Source organism: Apteryx rowi, unplaced genomic scaffold, assembly GCF_003343035.1.
Source record: "Apteryx rowi isolate R43461 unplaced genomic scaffold, aptRow1 scaffold_7, whole genome shotgun sequence".
Taxonomy (NCBI): Eukaryota; Metazoa; Chordata; class Aves; order Apterygiformes; family Apterygidae; genus Apteryx; species Apteryx rowi.
Genome location: NW_020450982.1, coordinates 1,161,983 through 1,183,268, shown reverse-complemented (window position 1 = coordinate 1,183,268; position 21,286 = coordinate 1,161,983). Strand labels below are relative to the sequence as shown.

Genomic DNA, 21,286 nt, shown 5'->3' with positions numbered 1-21,286 from the left:
AAAAGCAGTTACATAAGAGGGACATGCGGTTCTTGTCTCTAGGTGCTGAAGGCCTCTGGAGTGTCCTGAGGAAGTCTTGTGGGTTTTGTTTTTTGCTTTTTTTTGGGGGCGGGGGGAACAGGGCTATGTTTGTGTCAAGAAAATAAATCAATTTATTTCTCCTTGAAATAGAAAAAGAGGTAGGAAATGGAATTTATTTTCTACTGTAAACTGTTATAAACCAGGGGTCCTTTTCAGTTGGGTTGCTTTCCATGATTTCCTGGAGGGCAAAGGTTGATAGTGCTGCTTTAATTTTTCTCGTCCTCCTGTTACTTTTGACTGCCATACCTTCTGTAATGCTGCTTTGAAGCTGCTGCTCTTTTCACTGCCTTACTGCCGCTCTGGCCTGCGGGAATATCTCCTTATGGAAACTTGGCCGGAGACAAAAGTGAAAGTAATAGCTTTCAAATGGCATGGGGAGAGGTAAAAGAAAAAATACAAATATGCGTGAAAAAATTAGAGAAACTGTATTCTGCTTTATACATAGTCCGTCTCTGTTTGTGGAATTGATTGGAAAAGACAAAACAATGCAACTTAGAAATGGTTTGTCATTTGTCAGCTCTCGTAGGTAGATAGGTGTCGTATTCCACGGAAATAGCCTGCCRTGCCCCAGTCTAATCTGTGCTTATTTTACATTGAATAATAGCAGCATCAGGGGATTATGGGAAGTAAAAATGAAGGATATTTGGTCTGGAGTTTTTGATGTAGGAGAAAGATTAGCAAAGACGATATCTTGTTTATGTGTTACGTTTAATCTCCTGCTGCAAGTTTTAATATTTCTCATTCAATTATTATTATGGTGGGTTGTTATGGAGTTCTCTAATCTTGAAGTGCTATTTTACAGGAGCGCTTTTTAGACAAGGTATTTTTGAAAAATTCTGTTATTTGCCAATGTCCTTTAATATATTAAAATTTTAAAAACAATTATTTTCTTTTTTGTCATATTGCATAGCTGCAAGTTTAAATTATTAATAAAATAGTTCATGTTGAAATGTTTAATAATTTATGGTCTAATCTGAAGTCTTTGCCATTGCCAGGATGTTCATGTATGTGACACAAATATTACTACTGTCGTATCACAAACATTTTATAAAGCCTGCTCCTCCATTTATTTGGCATGCATTAGATAGACATTGCTGTGTACTTTAGCTCTGTACCGAATGAATAGCTGTTTGAGAGTCAATTTAATGCTCAGGAAAGATAACGGACTGGCAGCACTGGAGAACGAAGCTTGCTTTCATTCATTGAGGGCGGACATATACTGTCCATATGGATTTCTGGGTGCTGTTGTGACAGTGTATCCAAAGATTGATCTGGAGGACTGCCAAACTGGGAGGAGCGTTCCTAAGTAGTAGTTTGTCTTTCTACTTGCATTAATTCTTAAAAAAAAAAAAAATTTAAATGCATGTTCGTATGAAACTGGGCTGAAGTTGCTACTTTCTTTGAGAGAGGCCAAGAAGGAACCATTGTGAAGTTACAAATTGTTGAGCACAAGGTAAATTGCTCTTATTCCAAGTATTGCATCACTTGAGTGATCACCTTTTCCACTTGTGAAGATTTAGCTTTCAGATGTACTGTTCAGATAATTAAAATGATTCATATTGAGTAATTGATGCCTGTTCTGAAACTTGCTAGCTCTTTCCACTCTTGTTTAAATACACCATTTTCCTATTAATGTAAAACCCTTCTATAGTATTTCTTTGTTGTTGCGGTTTTTATTCTTGCGAGAGTTGGCACCTGGAGTATAATGATGGCTTGTTAATACGTCCATTGCACTTAGTCTCTCTGAATCTCCCGTCGGATGGTTCCAGAGTGAAGACAAGCTAGGAGAGCTGAGCTACCAGCATTGAAATCTAGGTTTGCATTTATGCTAATGCCCTGCTCAACTGATCTCGCAACAATGAAGTGCCTTGCTGCAAACGTATTCCTGCCTACTCAAAGACATCTTCTCACTGTTAGCGCGCTATAGAGGATCCTTAGTGTAGTTAAGAATTGGATCCTTGCCTGTAGATGGAAACATTTTTTAGCATCTCTTCATGCTCTGAGCTTCTTCCCCAATTTTTTTTACACAGTATCAAAATTGCTTCTTTTTCAGCCTCTTTCCATTCATTGTAAGCTATTCTAGTTCATGTTAGTTCAGATTACTTCCATTTAATGTTGTAACTTTTTTTTTACATTCTTTTTCGTGGAAGATATTTCTAATCAGATATTTTTAGAACTTTTTTTCTTCTGCTCTTCATCGTTTCTTTATTCCAGGCACGTCTCTGCTTGTCAAATTTCTCTTCAATTTCTGTTTTGCTTTGGCAGTAATTGGCAGTCACCCTCCTGGAGTTCCTGAGGGAAATCATCCATGTAGGGTATAACCAAAGCAGCACCTGAGTGATATCACTGTAGGGCAGGAGACGGAAAGTTCACTCATCAGCAGAAGAGAGAAAAAAAGAAAAGTGAAACGCTTAAAGTAAGCAAACTGGAACAGCAGAGACACTGCGCCTCCTTCATTTATAATGATCTTAGGTTTCAATAGGCACGCAATTTTTAGGTGGAAATATATATATTTTTCATATTTGATGGTACCATTCCTTAGCAGAGAGTAGTATTAGTGAAAAATTTAATATTCATTAGGTTATGCATGGCTATGAATATTCTTGACTATCTTTTGTAGTTACTCTTATCCTTGATTTTATTTCAATATGTTTCCCTTACATTAACTTTTTTATTGGAAAAAGAAGGTAATTCTATTGTCAGCTTACAGTTCTTTTTTTCAAGAAATCCAAACCATACATTTAGTTTAAGTGCTTTGTGTATGTATATTACATTCATAATTGCTAATATGCTTTGATTTTTGGATTGATCTTTATAAGGAGAAATGGCTGCTGAGAGTAAACAGGGAATTGTAAACAAAAAGCTCTAGGACCTCGTGGTAGTATCTCTTCAGAGCTTTCTTTGGACACTGGTAGCACTTCTTTGGATGTGTCATCTTCTGCATTGAATGATTATGGACAAAAAAGTTATATGGGAAGAATGGAGCAAGGAGGGTGGATCAGAATAAAAACAAAGAGCAATTGAGCTGTACTGTTGTTCTGAATATTCCCTGCCTAGCAGTGGACTTGTTGGCTTAGGGCATTAGTAACAGCCCAGCGTGTTTCAGCTGTAGGTTGCTTCGTCTGATCCATTCCTGACTGGTTGAGACTGAAGTTTGTGGTTAATGACTTGTTAATGTGAAATGCGTTTGATCGAGATTCAGTTGACAGGCCTTGTCATAAATCACTCCCAGAATTGATATTAATTGATCCGTCTTTTCAAAGGTGTCTGAAAACTGAACCATTGTCCTCTATCTACAGGCCAGGGAGGGGACGTGTTGTTGATAGAAGTAACCTTGCCCTGCTGCCATATGTACTTCATATCTCTTAAAAAAAAAAAAAAACAAAAAAAACAAAAAACCCCCACATCATCCACCTTTCAATGGAATTAAATTTTCCCACACCTTCGTTTTTGCATGCATATGAAGCCTATCTGAAGAACCTTGTAATACAATAAAGTCTATTATTTCCAAAATATCTAAATGTCCTCTTATCTTAGAGAGGTGGAAATATGCATGGCATCTGAAATTTTAATTAGCATACAGGAATGGTTCTGTTGGCATACAAAGCTGTGTGATTTTATTCTGAATTTGGAAACAGTACTACTAGGAGTGCTACTGTTCAGTTCATTAGTTTCCTGGAATTATTACTGTAGCTTATTTCTGAAAAGAATAATAAACAACCCTGGGAAAATTGTAGTATAACACTGAATATTGCTTTCATGCACAGAGAACTGTTTTTTTTGTTTGGTTGGTTTTTTGTTTTTTGTTTTTTTTAGCTCTGTTCATTTCACCAGAGTTTAAAGATTATTTTCTAACATATGCTACTGCTTCATCAAAGCACTAATAAATGTTTCAACTACTTAACAGGTAAAATATCAGCACCAGCAAACCTTAAAGTATGAATTTAATTTAACTCAGTCCTTATTCCTGTTTGGTTGTTTATCATAAACTAGTCGTCTTTGCTCATGGCAGTGTTGGATTCTTGAGCTATATTGACTGTTAGGATGCAGCCTGTGAAAGTGAGCACCTGATCCTATAAAAATGCTGTAGTTAGGAGAACAAGATATGTTTTCTGAAGAGCCTTTTCTGCTTGGATCCTCCCTGCTGTTGAAGGTTGATGCCATGTTGTCCTTTCAAGAGAAGAAGCCTTAAGGAAGTGAGGGGAGACTACCACTGTAGGAGGAATAATTTGAAGACAAAAACAGTTGTTTAGCTATAGAGAAATCAGTGGGAAGCTGATGAATGAAGTTTACGGAATTCTGAGGGCCATGAATTTGTGTTAAGTATCAAAGCTACTAGCTCTTTATTTTTGGAAGGCCTATTGTAGTGTAATATAATTAACTTCAGAGGCTAGCTCTATAAATTAAGCATTACTGTGAAGGTCATCAGGGATACAAGGACTGTTGGAGTTGCTGCCTCATTCTGTAGGTTTACAATTAAATGAAGAATAATTGTAGGTAGGTAGCAATGTATTTTTTATTATCAGCCTTTTTCGTTAGAATACTGGAGTGCAATAGCAGCATRGTGCATAGAACCCTGAATTAAAAGCTGCAAATGTAGTCTAAATCATTTGGAGGCTTGCAGCATTTGCCAAATGTGCCTGTGCTAGCTGCAATCATGCATTGAAAAAACATGGTTTGTGACAGAAATACCAATCATAAAATACATGTTTATATTTTCTTTTTAGGATCAAGTAGAACACACTGATTCAGCAGAACTGGCTGGTTGTGCTGCAGTCATCATGAGTAGGCACAGGGTCATTCGTTTCTTAACCCATGTATAAGAGAAAAAGGTAAGAGGCAAGTTCCATTTTAGAAGATTATGATTCAGGGGTATGTGCTTGCAATGCATATGTCTTTATGTATGTGTATGTATATATTTATATACACACACCCCTATCCATGTACATACATCTCGTACCGAAGATGATGGAGTATTTTTAGCATTTTGTGTGTTCATTTTTTTACTGATAGTAATTGCTTTGTTTTAGAGCAAGGATGTGTCTTATTTTGTGGGGGGAAGTGGACAAAATCATCCTTCCTCAGTCTGTACTGTTAAATCTTATCAGATAAAGATACAACTATGGCTGAGCTCTCTGAACAAGCTGTTTATTACAGTAGAAATGCTTGACTTCTTCCTAGGAGTGTATAATATAAAGGTCGCTGAAGGGAGCTGGAACCAAGTGTGACTTGACCATTTTTCTTGGGGTTGAAGCAATTCCTCAGGAGCATTGGATCTCACAACTTTGTAACGTTGATATGCAATTGCATGTAATCGTGCTATGAGAAAATTGTATTTTTTTTGGACTATGAAACTGAAGACGAAAGGGCAATGTTTGGTTTCAGTCTGATCATGCCCCTTGTGATTTTCATTCTAGAAGTCTTTCATATATATTTTTGATGAGGACTATAATAAACTACTTAAGTATTTTGTTTAGTAAAAGTTTGCTGAAATGTGTATGTTCACAATTTCATATGGAAAGATAGTGATCTGCACACAGGCCATTGTCATAGAAAGTCCTAAGATCTTATTCTGGTTCCTAACAAACTCCCTCATTTTTAGACCTTTGCTGACTATGGTGCTAACAGTTGTATGTTGGTATTTCCTCTTGGTGCATTTTTTTTTATTACAATGTGTTAATGTGATCACATGCTGATAGTCCACTGTTAAAGTCAAGAAGATTTGGAAGCATTAAGGCTGTCGGGTCCAGTGGTGAAAAATTCTTGAGGGTAGAGTAGGATATGCTGCATGGAGGATCTTGGTTTATATGTTCCTCATCACAGAGACCAAAGCAAACACAAGTCTTGCCACTTTGCAGGTGTAACGCAAGGCCTGTCTCTTTGTACAGATCATTTCCCAAGAAGAAGCTGGCACGTGGGGCATCTGAGCTGTCTTGAGAGGCAGTCTCCAAGGTTGAGACTGTTCACAAATACCAGCTAATTTTAAGGAAGTCTTTTTCTGTCCTTTCTATCTCTCTCTCCCCAATAATCAGTTAAAGTTTGTCTTATGTCTAAATGCTGTGATGACTAGGATAGTAATTCTAGATATATATCGGATACAAAGAGTTGTAGATTTCTGGTACGTGCTCCTTTATATTTAGACATTTGGGGAGAGTAGGGCATTTGTGAAGATTGATAAAACAGAAGTTCTTAAGCTTTATGGATGAAGATGGTAAGTCCCTACCATTGTATGAAGAAATTGAAGAGTAAAACACAGTCTTTTTGAGTTGTGAATGATCTGTGATCCAATAGGAGCTTGAAAATAATCCAACTGACAGACTGCATGGTTTTGTTAGCTTTTTTCCTGTGAGAGACTGGAGATGACTCTACAGTGGATGAGAAGTGATCTTGGGTTCGGGACTTACTGTGCCAGTGGGTAGTGACCACTGTATTCATTTTTGGATACAAAAATAAAAAACCCCATATATTTTGCTATTAGTATGTTTTGCCTACAGTTAGTCTTTTCTGCCAAAACTTTACTCAGGGGACTTTGAGCTGTATTTTTTTAAATACCAACTTATGCTTTTTACTGACTTGGTGATTTATGTCTCCTTTTCCTTGCTGGCACAATACCACCTTCTTCAGATTGTTCATCTGAATATGTACCAGTTTATAAAGCGTCTCGTTTTTGGCAGCAGGCAGCTAAAACGGCCACTGAAATTTCTTCACAATTTCATTATGTTTTCACCTTCACTTTTCCAGAGTTTGAGTTGTGTATTTGCTCATCTGCTTCTCTCCATGCCATGGTGTGGAATAGTTGAGAATACTAGAGAGTTTCACAACTATGAACGATAATTTTAAAATGTCATTTCAACCTTTATAGTAGGAGGAAATTTGGGAATAGAGTAATTCCAAAGAATTTGTGAATAAAGTAATTCCAAAAGTGTTCCAAATTGTTACAGTGATGCCTGTGAGTTATAATCAAAGTTGCCAAAGACCTGTAAAGACTAAGTTTGTTTTTATTTATGTTGGATATTTAATAAAAATATTTAATTTTAAAGTAACATAAAATCCTAAACTGCAGGAACAGCAGCTGCCAGATTATTGTAACATGCTGTGTTAGAGCATTTTGTGTTTTCTTTTCCATCTTGAGTTCCTGGCTATACAGAAGTGAAGTACTAGATCTTAAGCTGGTGAAAATACATTTGAGTGACTGACAGTGCAATGGGGAAGAAACATTGCTATCTGTTATAAACATAAGCACTCATCCTCCAATTATGTTGGGGAGAGGGCAGTAACGAATTTTGTGGTTTTTTTCTCTGTATTTTCCATTGAACAAGGACTTCAGGAAAAGCGTGTGGGTCTTTTTATTTGTGTGTTTTGGTTTTTTATTGTTGTTGTTCATAATAATCATTTTTGGTGGTGTTAGACCTGACAATTTGCAGCTGACCTTTTCTGAGAAATATCTATTGCACAGGCAACAAGATTTCATTTAGAGTGGCTGTCAGCTTAGTGTTTATGAGTTCAAAATAAAAGATTTCTCTGTATATCCTAGTACATCAGTAGGTGAAATAATAATGATGTGAAAGGTTTTCTCTGCTAATGCTGTTTATTTTGTGCATTTTAGCTTGGACTGTAAGAAACCATCAATCTGGATTTTGACTAGTCGCATTCTTGTGTGCCAGTGTTTGAGCTTCAGAATTCCTAAGATTACATAAATTTGTTTACACAAAGTTCTCTTTACTTAGAGTTTTTTTAAAGTAAACTATGCAAAACATGTCTCTATTGGATGAAATTTAAACTCACAATTTCACATTTAATTGTTAGATAATACAGATTTTAATAAAATAATCATTTCACAGGGTTACTACGTAGTATTAACCACATTGGGATTATAAGGGAGTGGGCACAAAGTTCTAAGTCTTCTTCATATGCCCTCGCTATTGGTAAACAGGTRGTTTCCTAAGACTGAACGTTAATTTTTTTTAACATTATAAAATGGTGCATAATGTAAAATTTAAAAGCCAAACCCCTGTTGTTTGAGAAAGAGACAAAAGTCAATAAAAATAGTGATATTTATTGTCAACTTCTAACATCGCTTACTTTGGTTAGATACAATCTTGTTCTTGATTTGTATGGCAATGAAAAACAGCTAATATAGGACTAAATTTAGGAATTGTTATGGGCGAAYGTGGCTTAGATTGCACTTACACCAATGTGCATAAATTTGAGGCAGTTTTTAAGTAATTTTATCGGGCTTTTAGTTGGATTCCAAACTTGAATAAATGGTCAGAAGTGAATTGTTTTTAAACTTGTGGAAGCTACATGGAAATCAAAATGCAGAGGTCCAAAGAGATATTTAAAAAGTCTGTTTTCAGGAACTGTATAATCAGCATAGCTTTCCTTCCCCATCAACTTGCTTGTCAGTAATCATTATCTTCTCTAAAGTAAACAAAACAGAAAAAATCAATGCCTGTAGCCTATTTCTTTGGGGCCACCCATACTGCAGAGCTTGTGTTTATGTCCTAGAGAGCGCCTTGACTGGATGCCCTTTTTCAGTATTGGAATGCATGGAAACCCGAGCGTGGTATTTTCAGGCAGCATCACGGTTTGACTCTGCTGAACACAGAACTTTGTCCGATACTTTTCAATCTCACAATACGTACGCTGATAAATACTGTTTGCATCAAGGACCTTAGTCAGACTTCTCGTAAGACTAATTATTCTCATTTTCCTAAAGTGTTAGATTGGACTGTTACCATATTATAACGTAAATTAAATTTAGGACAAGTGAATGTGAAATTATATGGCATTTTGCATAAAACAGTCTTGCTGTAGCAAGTTAATTTTGGTTGATCATATTTAAATTTTTTTTTCAAGCGAAATATTATTTGGGACAGATTCTAATGAAATTCTCGATATTAGATACTCAGCTGGTAAAGGTGCTTCCCATCATGGTGTGGAAACAAGGAGGAGGAGGAGAAGGTGCAAGAGAACCTCCAAACTCTTGCAAGTTGGATGTAGTCTGAATGATTTTAGTGTTTCTAGGTACAAGGAGAAGCATCTGCTTTTCAAAATGATTTTGGCTTAATTGGAATGTGTGTAGTAAATCTAATTGCTTTTTCAGTTAAAATACTATGAATGGTTTTTGATACAGTGACTTGGTGGGCAGGTTGGATAGCTCAGGAATATATACAGTAGGTGTTTAGGGATCTAAGAATACAGTCTATCAGTTAGAGGTCAGAACCTGGCTCTACGTTCTTCAGGAAAGCAAATATAGTAGAGAATGTAAAATGTTGAGCCTTTTTAGACCTTTGAAATGCAGTCTTTGATCAAGGTGGCTAACCTTACAATCCAGCATTGGTGTGCAGTAAGTGATATGGCTGATCATCTAGCTATTTTCCTTGCAGAAGAAGTTAGCCTTGCATCCTATAACAGTGTGAAATGCAGTTGGACAAATCTGGGAGTTTGTAAGGTCACAACTCTAGTTTATCTCTGAATTTCTTTGCAAAATGGCCTTTTTGGTGGTGCTTATTGCAATTCATAATTTACCATTATTACACTCATTTTCTTTTAAGTTGACTTTCTGCGTGTATCTTCAAAACACAAAATAAATCTGATTACATCAAATAGTGATGTATTTATATTGTAACATGATCTCTTTAAAAATACCATGTGACAAATTTGAAGTCAGGGTCAACCCTAAAAGCCTGAACTTTGCATTTCATGACATTTTAATGCCTTTTTTTGGGGGGGGGGGGAATCCCAATAACCTGGTCTTAGACAGCTGTTGCCCACAATGAACACAAAGCTGTATTTAACATTGTAGTAGTTGAGATAATGATGGTCAATGTTTTCCTCAAATTTGGATATTGTAAGGATAATGTTAAAGTAAAATATAGCTTTAAATTAGAAACATCCTCTGACTTGTTTCTTGTGTCTGTTGTTTCTGTAGTGTAAAAGAGCAGGTTTTCAGTTGAGCTGGAGTCTAACTGTCAGGTCTAACACTGTTTCCTACTGCAAAACGAGGTTCTCGCCTTCTCCTCCTCCATTCCCTTATTTCACAACATTGCAAGCCAGCTCTGAAGAGAATAAGGCTGTTTTGGATGATGTTCAGAGAATAGATCAAATCAAGGTCTCTCCTTATGGTATATAGGTTATGGCACACATTTCTCGGTGAAAACATCTTCATTGGCAGTGAGTGTTTTCAGAAAATGGATCAGGGTATCTTGTTGCTGGAAGCCTTTGGTAGCAAGACGATCGTATTCTTATGATTAGGTAGGGCTAAAACGTTATTTATTATGTGAAGTTGTAGAAGGTTATTTAAGGACTTAGGTTTTTCCATTTCACCCTTGTGATCTTCCTTTCTAGCCTGAGAATATTATTTTTTGATGAGACTGTTTACTTCTGTGCATTTTGGCAGATTTCCGGTGCCTGCCTTTCAGGAAAACAAGGGTTATTAAAGCAAGCGTTTTAAGAGCTAGCAGAATTCAAGCAATACCCATTACATCTTTTAACAACTTTGCAAGCACGAATCCTTGAAGCATCTCTCGGCAATGAGGAGTGACACAGATTACTGCCAGCCGAATATATGTTCAAGAAAGCAGAAGCACAGAGAGTWAAAACTTTTGTTCAAAGCCACATGAGCTGATCAGTGGTAGAATGAATCTTAAAGCTGGATCTTCAGATTATTGGGTAGTTGACTTTCTAGTGCTCTAGACAATGACATTTTTGACTGATATTAGAGCAATTTTGCTCTCACTGTTACGGTGATCCTTGTGGTTAGACTCATTAATGTGGCAATACAGGGAAGGTTGCACTGCCATCATCATTTGGTACCTGAGACATCTTAAAGGCTATTGCTGGCTTTGCTGACAGTTCTGTTTAAATGCTCAGATGAAGGTCAGTGTTTTTCTTGAATGTAAAAAGTTGAGACAAGGCCTTGAAATGCTTAAAGTAGCATTGATAATGAGCTGTGAGGGCAAAGGCATGTGATTGAGTTTGACGTTTTCAGTGCAATATAGTTAAATATATCCTTGCTCATCAGTTACAGTGACAGTGCTTTAGTAACTACTGATGAAAATTCTTACTCTCCCCTCCCTCCCTATTTATTGTGGTGGAAGAAAACTCAGGTGTCTTTATAAAAGGAAAAAGTGCATTGATATGTAATGAAAATAAAAGCTTGAAATAAGAGAATAGTGGAATGATTCCTATGTAGGTTGTTGCATTATGCAGGTCCTAAGCCAACGTTGCATAAGAAAGGACTATGTGACTTTCATTTTTGTTATGTTGCCCTAAATAGAAGTTTCTAAACAGTCATGACATTTCTAAATTGCAGAAATCAATTTGAGGTGCTGTCTGTACGTATCTTTCTCCCAAATCCTGGACAAATCTCCCTTTACCTATATTTTGGCCTCTCAAAAAGACTTGTCACATTAAATGGAAAAGGCACTGAATGAAGCATAAAGAAAGATGCACCTACATTGTTTTGTCAGTTCTGTGGTGTGGAATACATTGTGCTTTGAAATGGCACAGGTTAGTATTAGTATCCTTTTCGTTCATCTGATTAGGGTATTTTCTGTTGCTCTGACAGCCAGCATGTAAAAATGAACCTGTGTCCTTCAAATGTTAACAATGCTGTTGCTTCAGATCCTGGTTCATATCAACACATTTATATCTTAATTCGTATGTGGCAGAATTAAAAAAAAAAAATTCTATTGCAATTGTTTGCAAATACTTTGATCTTTAAAAATCTGGATTTTGCTTAAATTTTAACTTCTTTTTGGACATATTTATCAACTTTGGAGACTGTAAACAGTAACATCCAAAGTGAGTTTGGGGAAGTTGTTAATTTGAATTAAGCAAGTTTAAGCACACAAGTAATTTTTATTCCTGGGAAATGCTTTTGATTTATGCATTCAATATATATAAATTTTGCTTTACAAAGGACTTTTTTTTTTCCCCCCCTTAAATCAGGGCATTATGTAGTGAAACCCTTCTGAATGAAGTTGAGATATCTGATTGTAATTTGATCTCTGTTTGGCAGGTTCAGACAAGAATCTGGTGGTCTTTCCCTGACAAATGGAGAACTATTTCCAAGCAGAGGCATATAACCTCGATAAGGTTTTAGATGAATTTGAGCAAAACGAAGGTGAGTCATTTTGAACAGAATTATAGACATACATTAGACGTACTCTACAGAGAACACCATTGCTAAGGGAGAGAGACCTGCAATACCCTTTTTGGTTTCGGGTTGCAAGTGGATCTCAGAACTTGCAAAATCCATCTGGTAACTTTGTATAATGTGTCTTCTGTGTTTTAGTAGTATTCTTCTCATTCTGTTTCCATTCATCTTGTTTACTTGTTCAATTTGTTTCTCACTCTTTTCATGGAAAATCTTCCATAGACTTTTTAAAGAGGGGTTTTATGGAGCTTAATCTCAGTGGCAATATTTTTATGACGTATTTTTAACAATTCAGGCAAAATGGATTTATTTTAAGCTTCTTTTGCAGTTTCGGGAGACTTAAGCATAGAAATGTTTTATTAGGTCACATAAATCATAAAATGAAAGTTACCATATTCAAAGTATAAAGTTTCTGCTTAGTCTAATTGCTGCTTCTGTGCTGTCAAGGAAGTTCAAAATTTTATGGGAATCGCAGTTTTTTTAAGCCTTTCTAGCTGTCTAAAGTATATTAATCAATACTTTAAAACTGACTGTGCAAATTCAACTTGTTATACTAATTGATGTAACTCGAAAGTTGTTGAGTTTCAGAGCCTCATACAGTTACACTATTAATGGTTCATCAAGGATGAGTTAGTTTTGTAAGATGTGTTTTACTGTTGTACCCGTATTTGAACATCTGTACATTTGTATTTGGGCCATTCTAATGTAACAGAGTTAATAGAATCTATAGACTTAATAGGACAGTAAGCTCTCTTAAAGTAGAGGGATTGCATCAGTGTTTGACATAATGTGTTCACCACTGACTTAATTTTTCAGATGCCGCTGTTTCACCTACACTGTTGGGTGCAAAGTGGAATCAGATTCTAGATCCCCCTTCTCGTCGTCTGTCGTTTAACCCGACCGTGGCCAATGTGAATGAAGCTACAGCTCCTGATGAATGTCAACAGAGATTAAAGTCTTTCTCCCTGTCTCATTCAGTGACCACACCACCGGGAGGAGGGGTTCTCTGTGCTAATGGAAAGGATTTTAGTATAAGCTCAGAAACCCCAGCCATGTGGATTGATGATCAGGCAGCAGCAGATGATCAGTTAATTAAGAGGAACAGCAATCGGGATGATCAGTGTAACGCTGCAGAAACAAGAGAAAAGAAATGTGGAAATATAGCTTGCTTGCCAGAAGAAAAAAATGTACTAGTGGTGGCAGTCATGCATAACTGTGACAGAAGAACACTACAAAGTGGCGATTTGCTGGATTGTAAAAATTACAACAGTCAGTCCCTAATGGACACTATTAGCTTTACACTGGATAATGAAAACCGACAGAGTGATCAGTTTAGTGTTACTGTAAATGGATCAACTGAAAAAGACACAGATACAGAAAAGCAAGTACATCGGCTCTGTGCTGAAGATGACTCTATTAGTCATTTGATTAATGCTTCATCTGAAAGCCTGTCCATTGCATGCCCCTCCTCTCGATTAAAGGATGATTTTAATATGAGTAGAGATTCATTATTTTCAGAAGCTACAACTGCAGGGATTAATGCAGTGACTCTATTGCAGACACCAGCTGATGGTGCCATTAAAACGCAAGAAAATTGTGTATCAGTTGAAAATTTTACTAGTAAAGCCATTACTCAGCGAACGGATCTAGAAGCTAAAAACTCTTCTTCTTGTTCAAGTAATGAAAGCTTAATTGTAGACTCTGTAGAAGAGCAAACATCCCAACAATTTCCATCTAGGCTATCTGGGCTCACCGAATCTTGTCAACCTGATGTGGCTGGAAGTGGCAATTACAAGGAACATGTTGCAGAACGTTCTGCATCTGAGGATGTTAGTGGCATTGAAAGTGAAGTTAGTGAATGCGATAAAAATCTTGGCACAACTGAATTGCTCAGCATAGCGGAGTGTTACCCTGAATCTCAGGAGATGACTAATTGGGAACTGACTAAATTGAATGAGATGAATAATAAGCAAACTCTGGGAGAGAATGAAAGACTTCTGCAGACAAAACAGCCTGATGAGGCATGTAGTAATAGTAGAGGAGGTGGAGATGGGATGATGGAGGCAGGCGTGGACTTAAAAGGAACTGGTATAGATGAGCTTGAAGGGCCCAGTCTCTCTGATGTTGCGGGTACGTCAGCAGCAAGCTCTTTGTCTAATGGTTGTGATTCCTATGGAATGCAGAACCCGGTTGTTGCTCATATTCCAAAGACTTTACCCTCCAAGGAAGACTCGGTAACAGAGGAGAAGGAGATAGAGGAGAGCAAGTCAGAATGTTACGCTAACGTTTATGAACAGAGAGGAAATGAGACCACAGAAGGTAGTGGTCTTTCTTTAAACAGCACTGGTGACCAAATGAAAAAAAATTATTTACATAACCTCTGTAGTCAGGTCCCATCCATGCAAGGGCAAACATCACCAAAACCAGTGACTAATCTGCAATCTATTAGTGTTCCTTTTGGTGGTGCAAGACCTAAACAACCTACAAATCTTAAACTGCAGATTCCGAAGCCATTATCAGACCACTTACAAAATGATCTTGTTCCCCCAAACTGTGGAGGTAATAGTAAAAACAAAAATGTCTTTGGTAAGGYGCAACTAGGGGATACCTTGACAGCAGACATGTTTCCTGGTGAGACGTCTTTAAATGTCTCTATTACTGATACTAATGGGGAACATTTGGAAGAGTATGAATCTGGAGTCTCTAGTAGTCCGTGCCTTGCAGTAGCCCCAGATAGTCCAGATAATGATCTCAGAGCTGGTCAGTTTGGAGCTCCAGCCAGAAAGCCTTTTACGACTTTGGGTGAGGTGGCTCCGATTTGGGTTCCGGACTCTCAAGCACCAAACTGCATGAAATGCGAGGCCAGATTTACATTCACCAAAAGAAGGCATCATTGCAGAGCTTGTGGGAAGGTAAGTTCACACTCTGTGATTAAGCCCGAGGCGTCCTCTTATTTGTGATACTGAAAAAAATCAAATCGGAGAACTTTCTAAGCCACTGGCTGCAATTAACTGTGACATCTCTTCCTAAAATGTTGGATTTAATTTGATTAGTTAAGAAAAAAAAGTTTCTAAGCTCTAATCCATTTGGGGTTCTAATAGAAAGCACCTATTGGTTATTCATCACGGTAAGAATGAGAGTCCTCTGAGGTCGGGGTATTAGGGGATTGCAACCTTTACCGTGCATTGGGTTCATGTAGAACTGCTGTGAAATGGCTAAGTGCAGGGGACTAGTTTGCAGAAATTACTGCATCAATAATCCCATTAAAGATACTGAAACATATTGATGGGAATTGGAAGTGAGCTGTGGAATTGCTGACATTCCTGCTGGTTTAGATGGCTAACCAACTTTGTTCTTTTAAGTCGTCTTTTCTAATTTTTTTCATATTGCTTATGCTACTTTAATGAATATATCTTTGCTTCTGAGGAAAAAAAATTGTAGTAAATTCTCTGTAATCTCATGAACAGACATTTTGTAATGAAGACAACAAAAGCTTGATTTCTGTATCGTTTTGTGTTGTATAAGAAATATTGTTGACAATCTTTTTTTGTTTGTTTGTTTTGAAAAATATTCCATACATGCCATCTAGGTCAACACTAATTTGTATGTGGCACGTTTATGATAAACAGCTTATAAAATATTTGTAAATATCCTGTTATTGAAATACAGGTCAGTGGTACATGGGAAATAGGAACTTTAGAAAAAAATATGATTATTCAAAAGAGGTAAACTAACACTCTTGTCAAGTAGATATTCACGAATAGTTTTAAGATAAAAAGAAATACTAAAACCCACGAAAAATCAGAGTAAAAGTAACTTTGGTTCATTTAGGCCCTACCCAAAGGTTTCTGAAGTTGATTAAAAGACCTCCTGGCTCCTATGGGCAAGATCTTTAGCTACCAGAAGAGTGCAGGGAAGCAGAACGGCTCGAACAAAGCACCTCAAAGAAGCCGTGTGTCTGGAAAGCTCACACTCTTCTGCCACCTGCTTCTGGAAGCAGCCTAGCAGAAAACACTGGCTTGCTCCTCTGTAACGGCCTGCCGATGTCTGCCGTTTGCCCTTTAGTAACCAAAATGCATAGCACTCACTCTCTTCGCTGCATCGCCAGTTAAGCAGACTTTATTTGAAACTGATTTTGAGACTTGCTGAAAAATCGTTCCCAGGATATTGGCAGGTAAATACATATTCATTAAGTGCTGGTTCAGGAGCTCCAGTTGCTGGCTTCTGCCCCTCCTGTTGCAGGTTGCAGTGGAAGTTACGATGTGGGACTAGTAACCCCAGGAGATCAGTATGCGTCGTGTGAAGTGATACGCCTACTTTTTGTGCGTGTTTCGATTAAGATCAAAGGGCTCAATCCTGTTCTCATCGCAGCTGAGTCTAAGGCATTTCAGTTAAAGGAATTATGTCCATCATTGGTATTTTATTTTAGCTTCAACCTGTTAAATTATACCGTCAGTTATTTAGGTCATGTTTTTGATTTTTATGGGTTTAACAAATATGACTATGAATGCCATTTACAGTTATATTTTCTATTCATTTTTGTGCTTTAAACAAGTTCATTGCTTGTATTTAATTGTTTCCCTGCAACGACTGAAGCCCTGAATTGCAAAAAAGAGAAGCAGAAAAGGAAAAGAACTGTAAAACAGAATGGACATGAACAGATACAGCAAGGCCAAGAAATGTAGCTTTTTTGTTTGTTTTAACATTTGAAGACAAGCCTTGAGAAGAATAAGACTGTTTCTCTGCGGCATTCTTTTGGATGATGTGTAGGGAATGAATAAAATAAAAGGTCCTTCTGCTCTGCAGACAAATAAATGTTTCTCAGATGTGAAAAATACCTATATTGGTATTTAATATTCTCAGAGTGTTCTTAGAATAATCCTCAGAAAGTCTTGTTGCTAGAAGCTTTTGTTAGCGACTGTGGTCAGGGCTAAAGTTGCACATGTGCAGTCAAAAGATGCTGCAGAGAATTCTGTGATAATTCTTTTTTATGCCTTTTTGTGCTTTTTTTCTCTCTCTCTAAAAAAAAAAAAAAAGCACTCATTAATAAATGCTAAGAATCATTATAAGTCAAATAACACTCAGCACTTACTGCAAAGAGCTTTACAATGTTTAATTCCTGTAACGTTTCTGGGAGGAAGGGAACCGAGGGCTTCGACAGGCTGCGCTGGTTCAAGACGTAACTCTTCTCTGTTGCCTGCTCTTGCTCCCTGGTTAAGATAACCCTCCCCAAAGCAAGTCGGCCTGACCGTGTGCCGGAGATGTAGGTAATCACTGAATCACAGCGGCGCTTCCGCTGTTTCTATTAAATACTTGAATCTCTGGTAAAGGACTGTGTCTTCAGCGCTTGCAGTTACTTGTTTACAGGCGAATGGCAGAAATCATGGGAGTAAGGATTTTTCAACACAATCTTTAGCACAACAGTTTCCTTTTGAGCGTTATTAGCATCGTGAGAAAACGCTGTAGTAGGGGTGAATATCTCTGTTTCATTTGGGAATGAAAATTGCATTTAAAAATAGTTGAGTGGCACCTGGGAAGTCTGCCTCTGTTTTTAATTTCAGGATAATAATTGCCAGATTAATGGAAGATATGAACCTCAGGGGAATGGTAGAAATTAACACATTTACAATAAAATTTGGATTAAAATGAAGAACCTGATGAATGTGTGAACACATTCATAAATTTTACTGTATGTATTTATATATTTCCCATTATCGGATGAAACAGCCATACTTGACAGGAAAAACAGAAAATTTATATGTCATCTTTTCACTGCCAACCAAAACTCTACTTTTTTCACTAAAATGTAAGGAAAACCCCCCAACCCCCTAACAACTAATTGTTTAAGAATCCCCAGTCAAGCCAAAAACCTTAATACCATAAAAACTTGCTGTGGCACTGCTGTGTCTTTATTTTATTTTATTTTTACTAAGCATGACATACTGAGATAAATGACTTGGTGATTGCTAATACCAAGACTGAATTGTCAGTAGTGCTGGATTATGTTCTTCCTCTGCATTCTTGCTGTTAGAAAGCTAATGCAGCCAAAGGGAGCAGGTATAGCTGTTCTGTCGTTGGGTTTATTTTCTCTTTTAATATTGAGATCGTTGTACTCTGGAGCCTTGCTGAACGCACACTGTATTGTTTGTCAGAGGGTCCTAAATTACACATTAATTATTTTAGTCCTTCAGTTATGGCAGAAGACATTGATTTTCCCGTGCTCAATACTGAACTTTCCACTGGAAGTTTCTCCCAGAGAAATGAAATTGAGTAAAATATGTCTAAAATATGTTGTCATGTTATTAGTGATATTCCTTAGAGTTCTTGTAAATTGTATTAAAGTGTAAATATAGAAATGAGATTTTTAAAGTATATTTGCTGGGATTTTTTAAAAATATGTTTTCGCCTATGTGGAAGTCTTGTATTTTTTTTCCATGAAAATGCTAGTATATCCACCCTTACATTTTTGTTTCTAAAATGTTTAAGTTGATATAATTAGGAAATACTAAAATTGCCTGCAATGAGACAGGCTGAGCTTTTTTTTCCCATTTGATTTTGAGTTATCGTGGTGGACTCGGAGCTTACTTTGTGTTCTTCAAATGCATGCAACTACGAGACTGTGAAGGTAACAGGTTGCAAAGTGGTCATAACTTGGTGTGGTTTTTAACTTGTCTGAAATGTAGTTAAGCTTATTAGGTTTAGTTAAGCTTATTTTTTATATGAGGAGCCTATGTAGTTGGTTGTTTACAGAAATATTGAAAGTCATAAAGCAATCATTTTTTGGATTAATGAAGCATCCTAGATCATAATAACACATGGTTAATTGTACATACAAAACTCAACTAAAACTAAAATTTGAAATTCTTTCTTGAAATCTGAGCTCATTTATAATGGAGCTGCTGGTGTTTCTAAATTTCCTGAGTGGGATATCAGCTCTCTGCGTGAAACGGGCACTCATCAGTATCTTCGTATGTCATCTGAATGGCAGCCCTGAGGAAATACTGGTTTGGGTTTTTTTAAATTATTTAAAACAAGTAACAAGCCATTAGGACACCTCGATTTGTCTGTTCTGCAGGATTTTGAGATTGCAGGTGCTACTGTAGGATCACGTCTGCGTGCCAGTGTCTGTTCTGGCGCACGAGCCGTGCCCGTGTTTCATGGGCTTGCTCGTGTGGAGGAAGCCTCAGCGCTGCTCCCTGCCCGCGCCTGGGGAATGGTTAGAGCTGGTGCAGGTGGGAAGCGCTGGCGAGGCAAACGCCCCTCGGCAGCACGTCCCCCCGGGGGATTTTGCACCGTGTTGCCCCTTAGCAGCCAGGACGCGTAAAAGGCAGTTCCTGACTTCTCCCTAGTGTTGTGATGCTGCGGTGTTTGTAATCGTGGCAATAGGAGCTTTCTTTTACAAACAGAGCAAGGCTTTCTTGCAGTACCAATGTCATTCAGCTTTGTAAAATGCCTTGTTTTAGACGTGGAATATTTAAAAACATTTTTGATATATCACTGTTCACTTAAGTGAAGAATAGCTTGTTGTCTGTGAAGAGATTAAAAAGCTACTGAGTTGCTAATGTAGATGAATTGCCCTGCTGCAAATAAAAATGACTTGTTTGAATTAATCTGTGCCACAGTAAACTCTTATGGAAAGAAAACTCGCACATTTAAACATAGCTGACTCGAGGAAGCCCTCTTGCTTTTTCTAAGCCTGAAGTTAATTCCTAAATTGTTAATTTTGTGAGGGATTGTAATATGGTACGAATTTATTAACCCATCACCGTTTATGCCAAACATATATTTTAAAAATACCTCTGTGTGGTATCAGGAGGATAAGCCTTTAGGTGGTGCACATAACACTACTACAGCAGGATTAGCAGCAAAGTCGCACTGGGCATGTATTAGTCACTGTGGCTTTAATGGGAAAATACGGATAATTTACATCCTTTTTTCTGGATGTCACGAGCTCTACAGATATTCTCTTGTCTGAATTCATCTGTTTGTCACATTTTTTGAACTACACTATTTTTTTTCTCTTGGGTTCCAGGTTTTCTGTGCAGCATGCTGCAGCCTGAAATGCAAGTTGCTGTACATGGACCGAAAGGAAGCTCGAGTGTGTGTAATCTGCCATTCGGTACTAATGAATGGTAAGTGGCAGGAGAATCGGAAATGCAGAGCCTCACTGGCTCTGTGTGGAGCTGCGGTGATGGTTTCTAGCGTGGCAAACACCCTTGGGAAATCTGCTCGGAATTCCTGTGGAGATGGGGGATTCCTAAACTGAATATGATTAACAAAAGGTAAAACTGGTAAGGTTGCAGTGAGTTTGTGATGCTATTCTGCAGGACTGCAGAAATTGTGGTTTTTGGTTTGGGGGGATTTTTTTTAATTCGGGAGGCTACCCAAAACACTCTCCTCTGTCCTTTGATGTCTGAGTGGACAATCTATTACGTCCTTGTGTCGGATACCAAGGAGAAGCATTGTGTGGTTGTGCCTCCTCTAGACCGTGCACTATAGAGGAATTGGGAAGTAGTTTTATCCACAAAATAGTCCAACTCTTCTTGCTGCTAACTCTTGAGCTTCGTGGTGCTGGAGGTGGAAGTCTCATCTAAAGCTGTCCACAGACTCCGAGAACTGAGTGCTGATCCTTGCTTTGGCCGTTTTACTGGAAAGCCTGTCAAACCCGGCTAGGTGTCATGGCTAAAAAGCTAAGGTGTAGGTGGGACACAGGATGAGAGAAGTAAGAGGTGGTTACAAAGTTAATGAGTAGAATAAACAAGAAGTTACATTAGCTGTGCTTGGCATAAGGAAAGGCTGTATTTGGTTTAGACCAAAGGGCTGCTGGATCTCATTAATATTTTGTCCTTTGTAGTGTTAACAGTTTGGAGTCACAAACTGTCACTGCAAGTCACAAGATACAAAAAATTGGATTGGGTTGACAGAGGATCCACGTGAGTGCTTAAATCATGAGAAAACCTGTCTCGTCATGAAAAATTCCAGGCACTCTATCTTTGGTTTATTAATGGTAAGATGAATAGGTGGCTGGATCTCAGTGTACAA

General features: G+C 37.6%; 1 protein-coding gene across 4 annotated transcripts in view; it reads left to right on the top strand.

The window, feature by feature from the left end:
• ZFYVE9 (zinc finger FYVE-type containing 9) overlaps window positions 1-21,286 on the top strand; it is a 64,098-nt gene that overhangs the window by 12,494 nt on the left and 30,318 nt on the right. For 3 of the 4 annotated variants that reach the window (XM_026086915.1, XM_026086916.1, XM_026086917.1), the window contains 4 exons: window positions 4,809-4,913; window positions 12,107-12,211; window positions 13,061-15,156; window positions 20,277-20,376. In XM_026086915.1, coding sequence (XP_025942700.1) covers window positions 12,142-12,211; window positions 13,061-15,156; window positions 20,277-20,376 — 2,266 coding nt within the window. In that variant the 5' untranslated portion in view covers window positions 4,809-4,913; window positions 12,107-12,141. Of the gene's footprint in view, window positions 1-4,808; window positions 4,914-11,398; window positions 11,596-12,106; window positions 12,212-13,060; window positions 15,157-20,276; window positions 20,377-21,286 lie in introns of those variants that run through there. The other variant, XM_026086913.1, reaches the window with a different exon arrangement.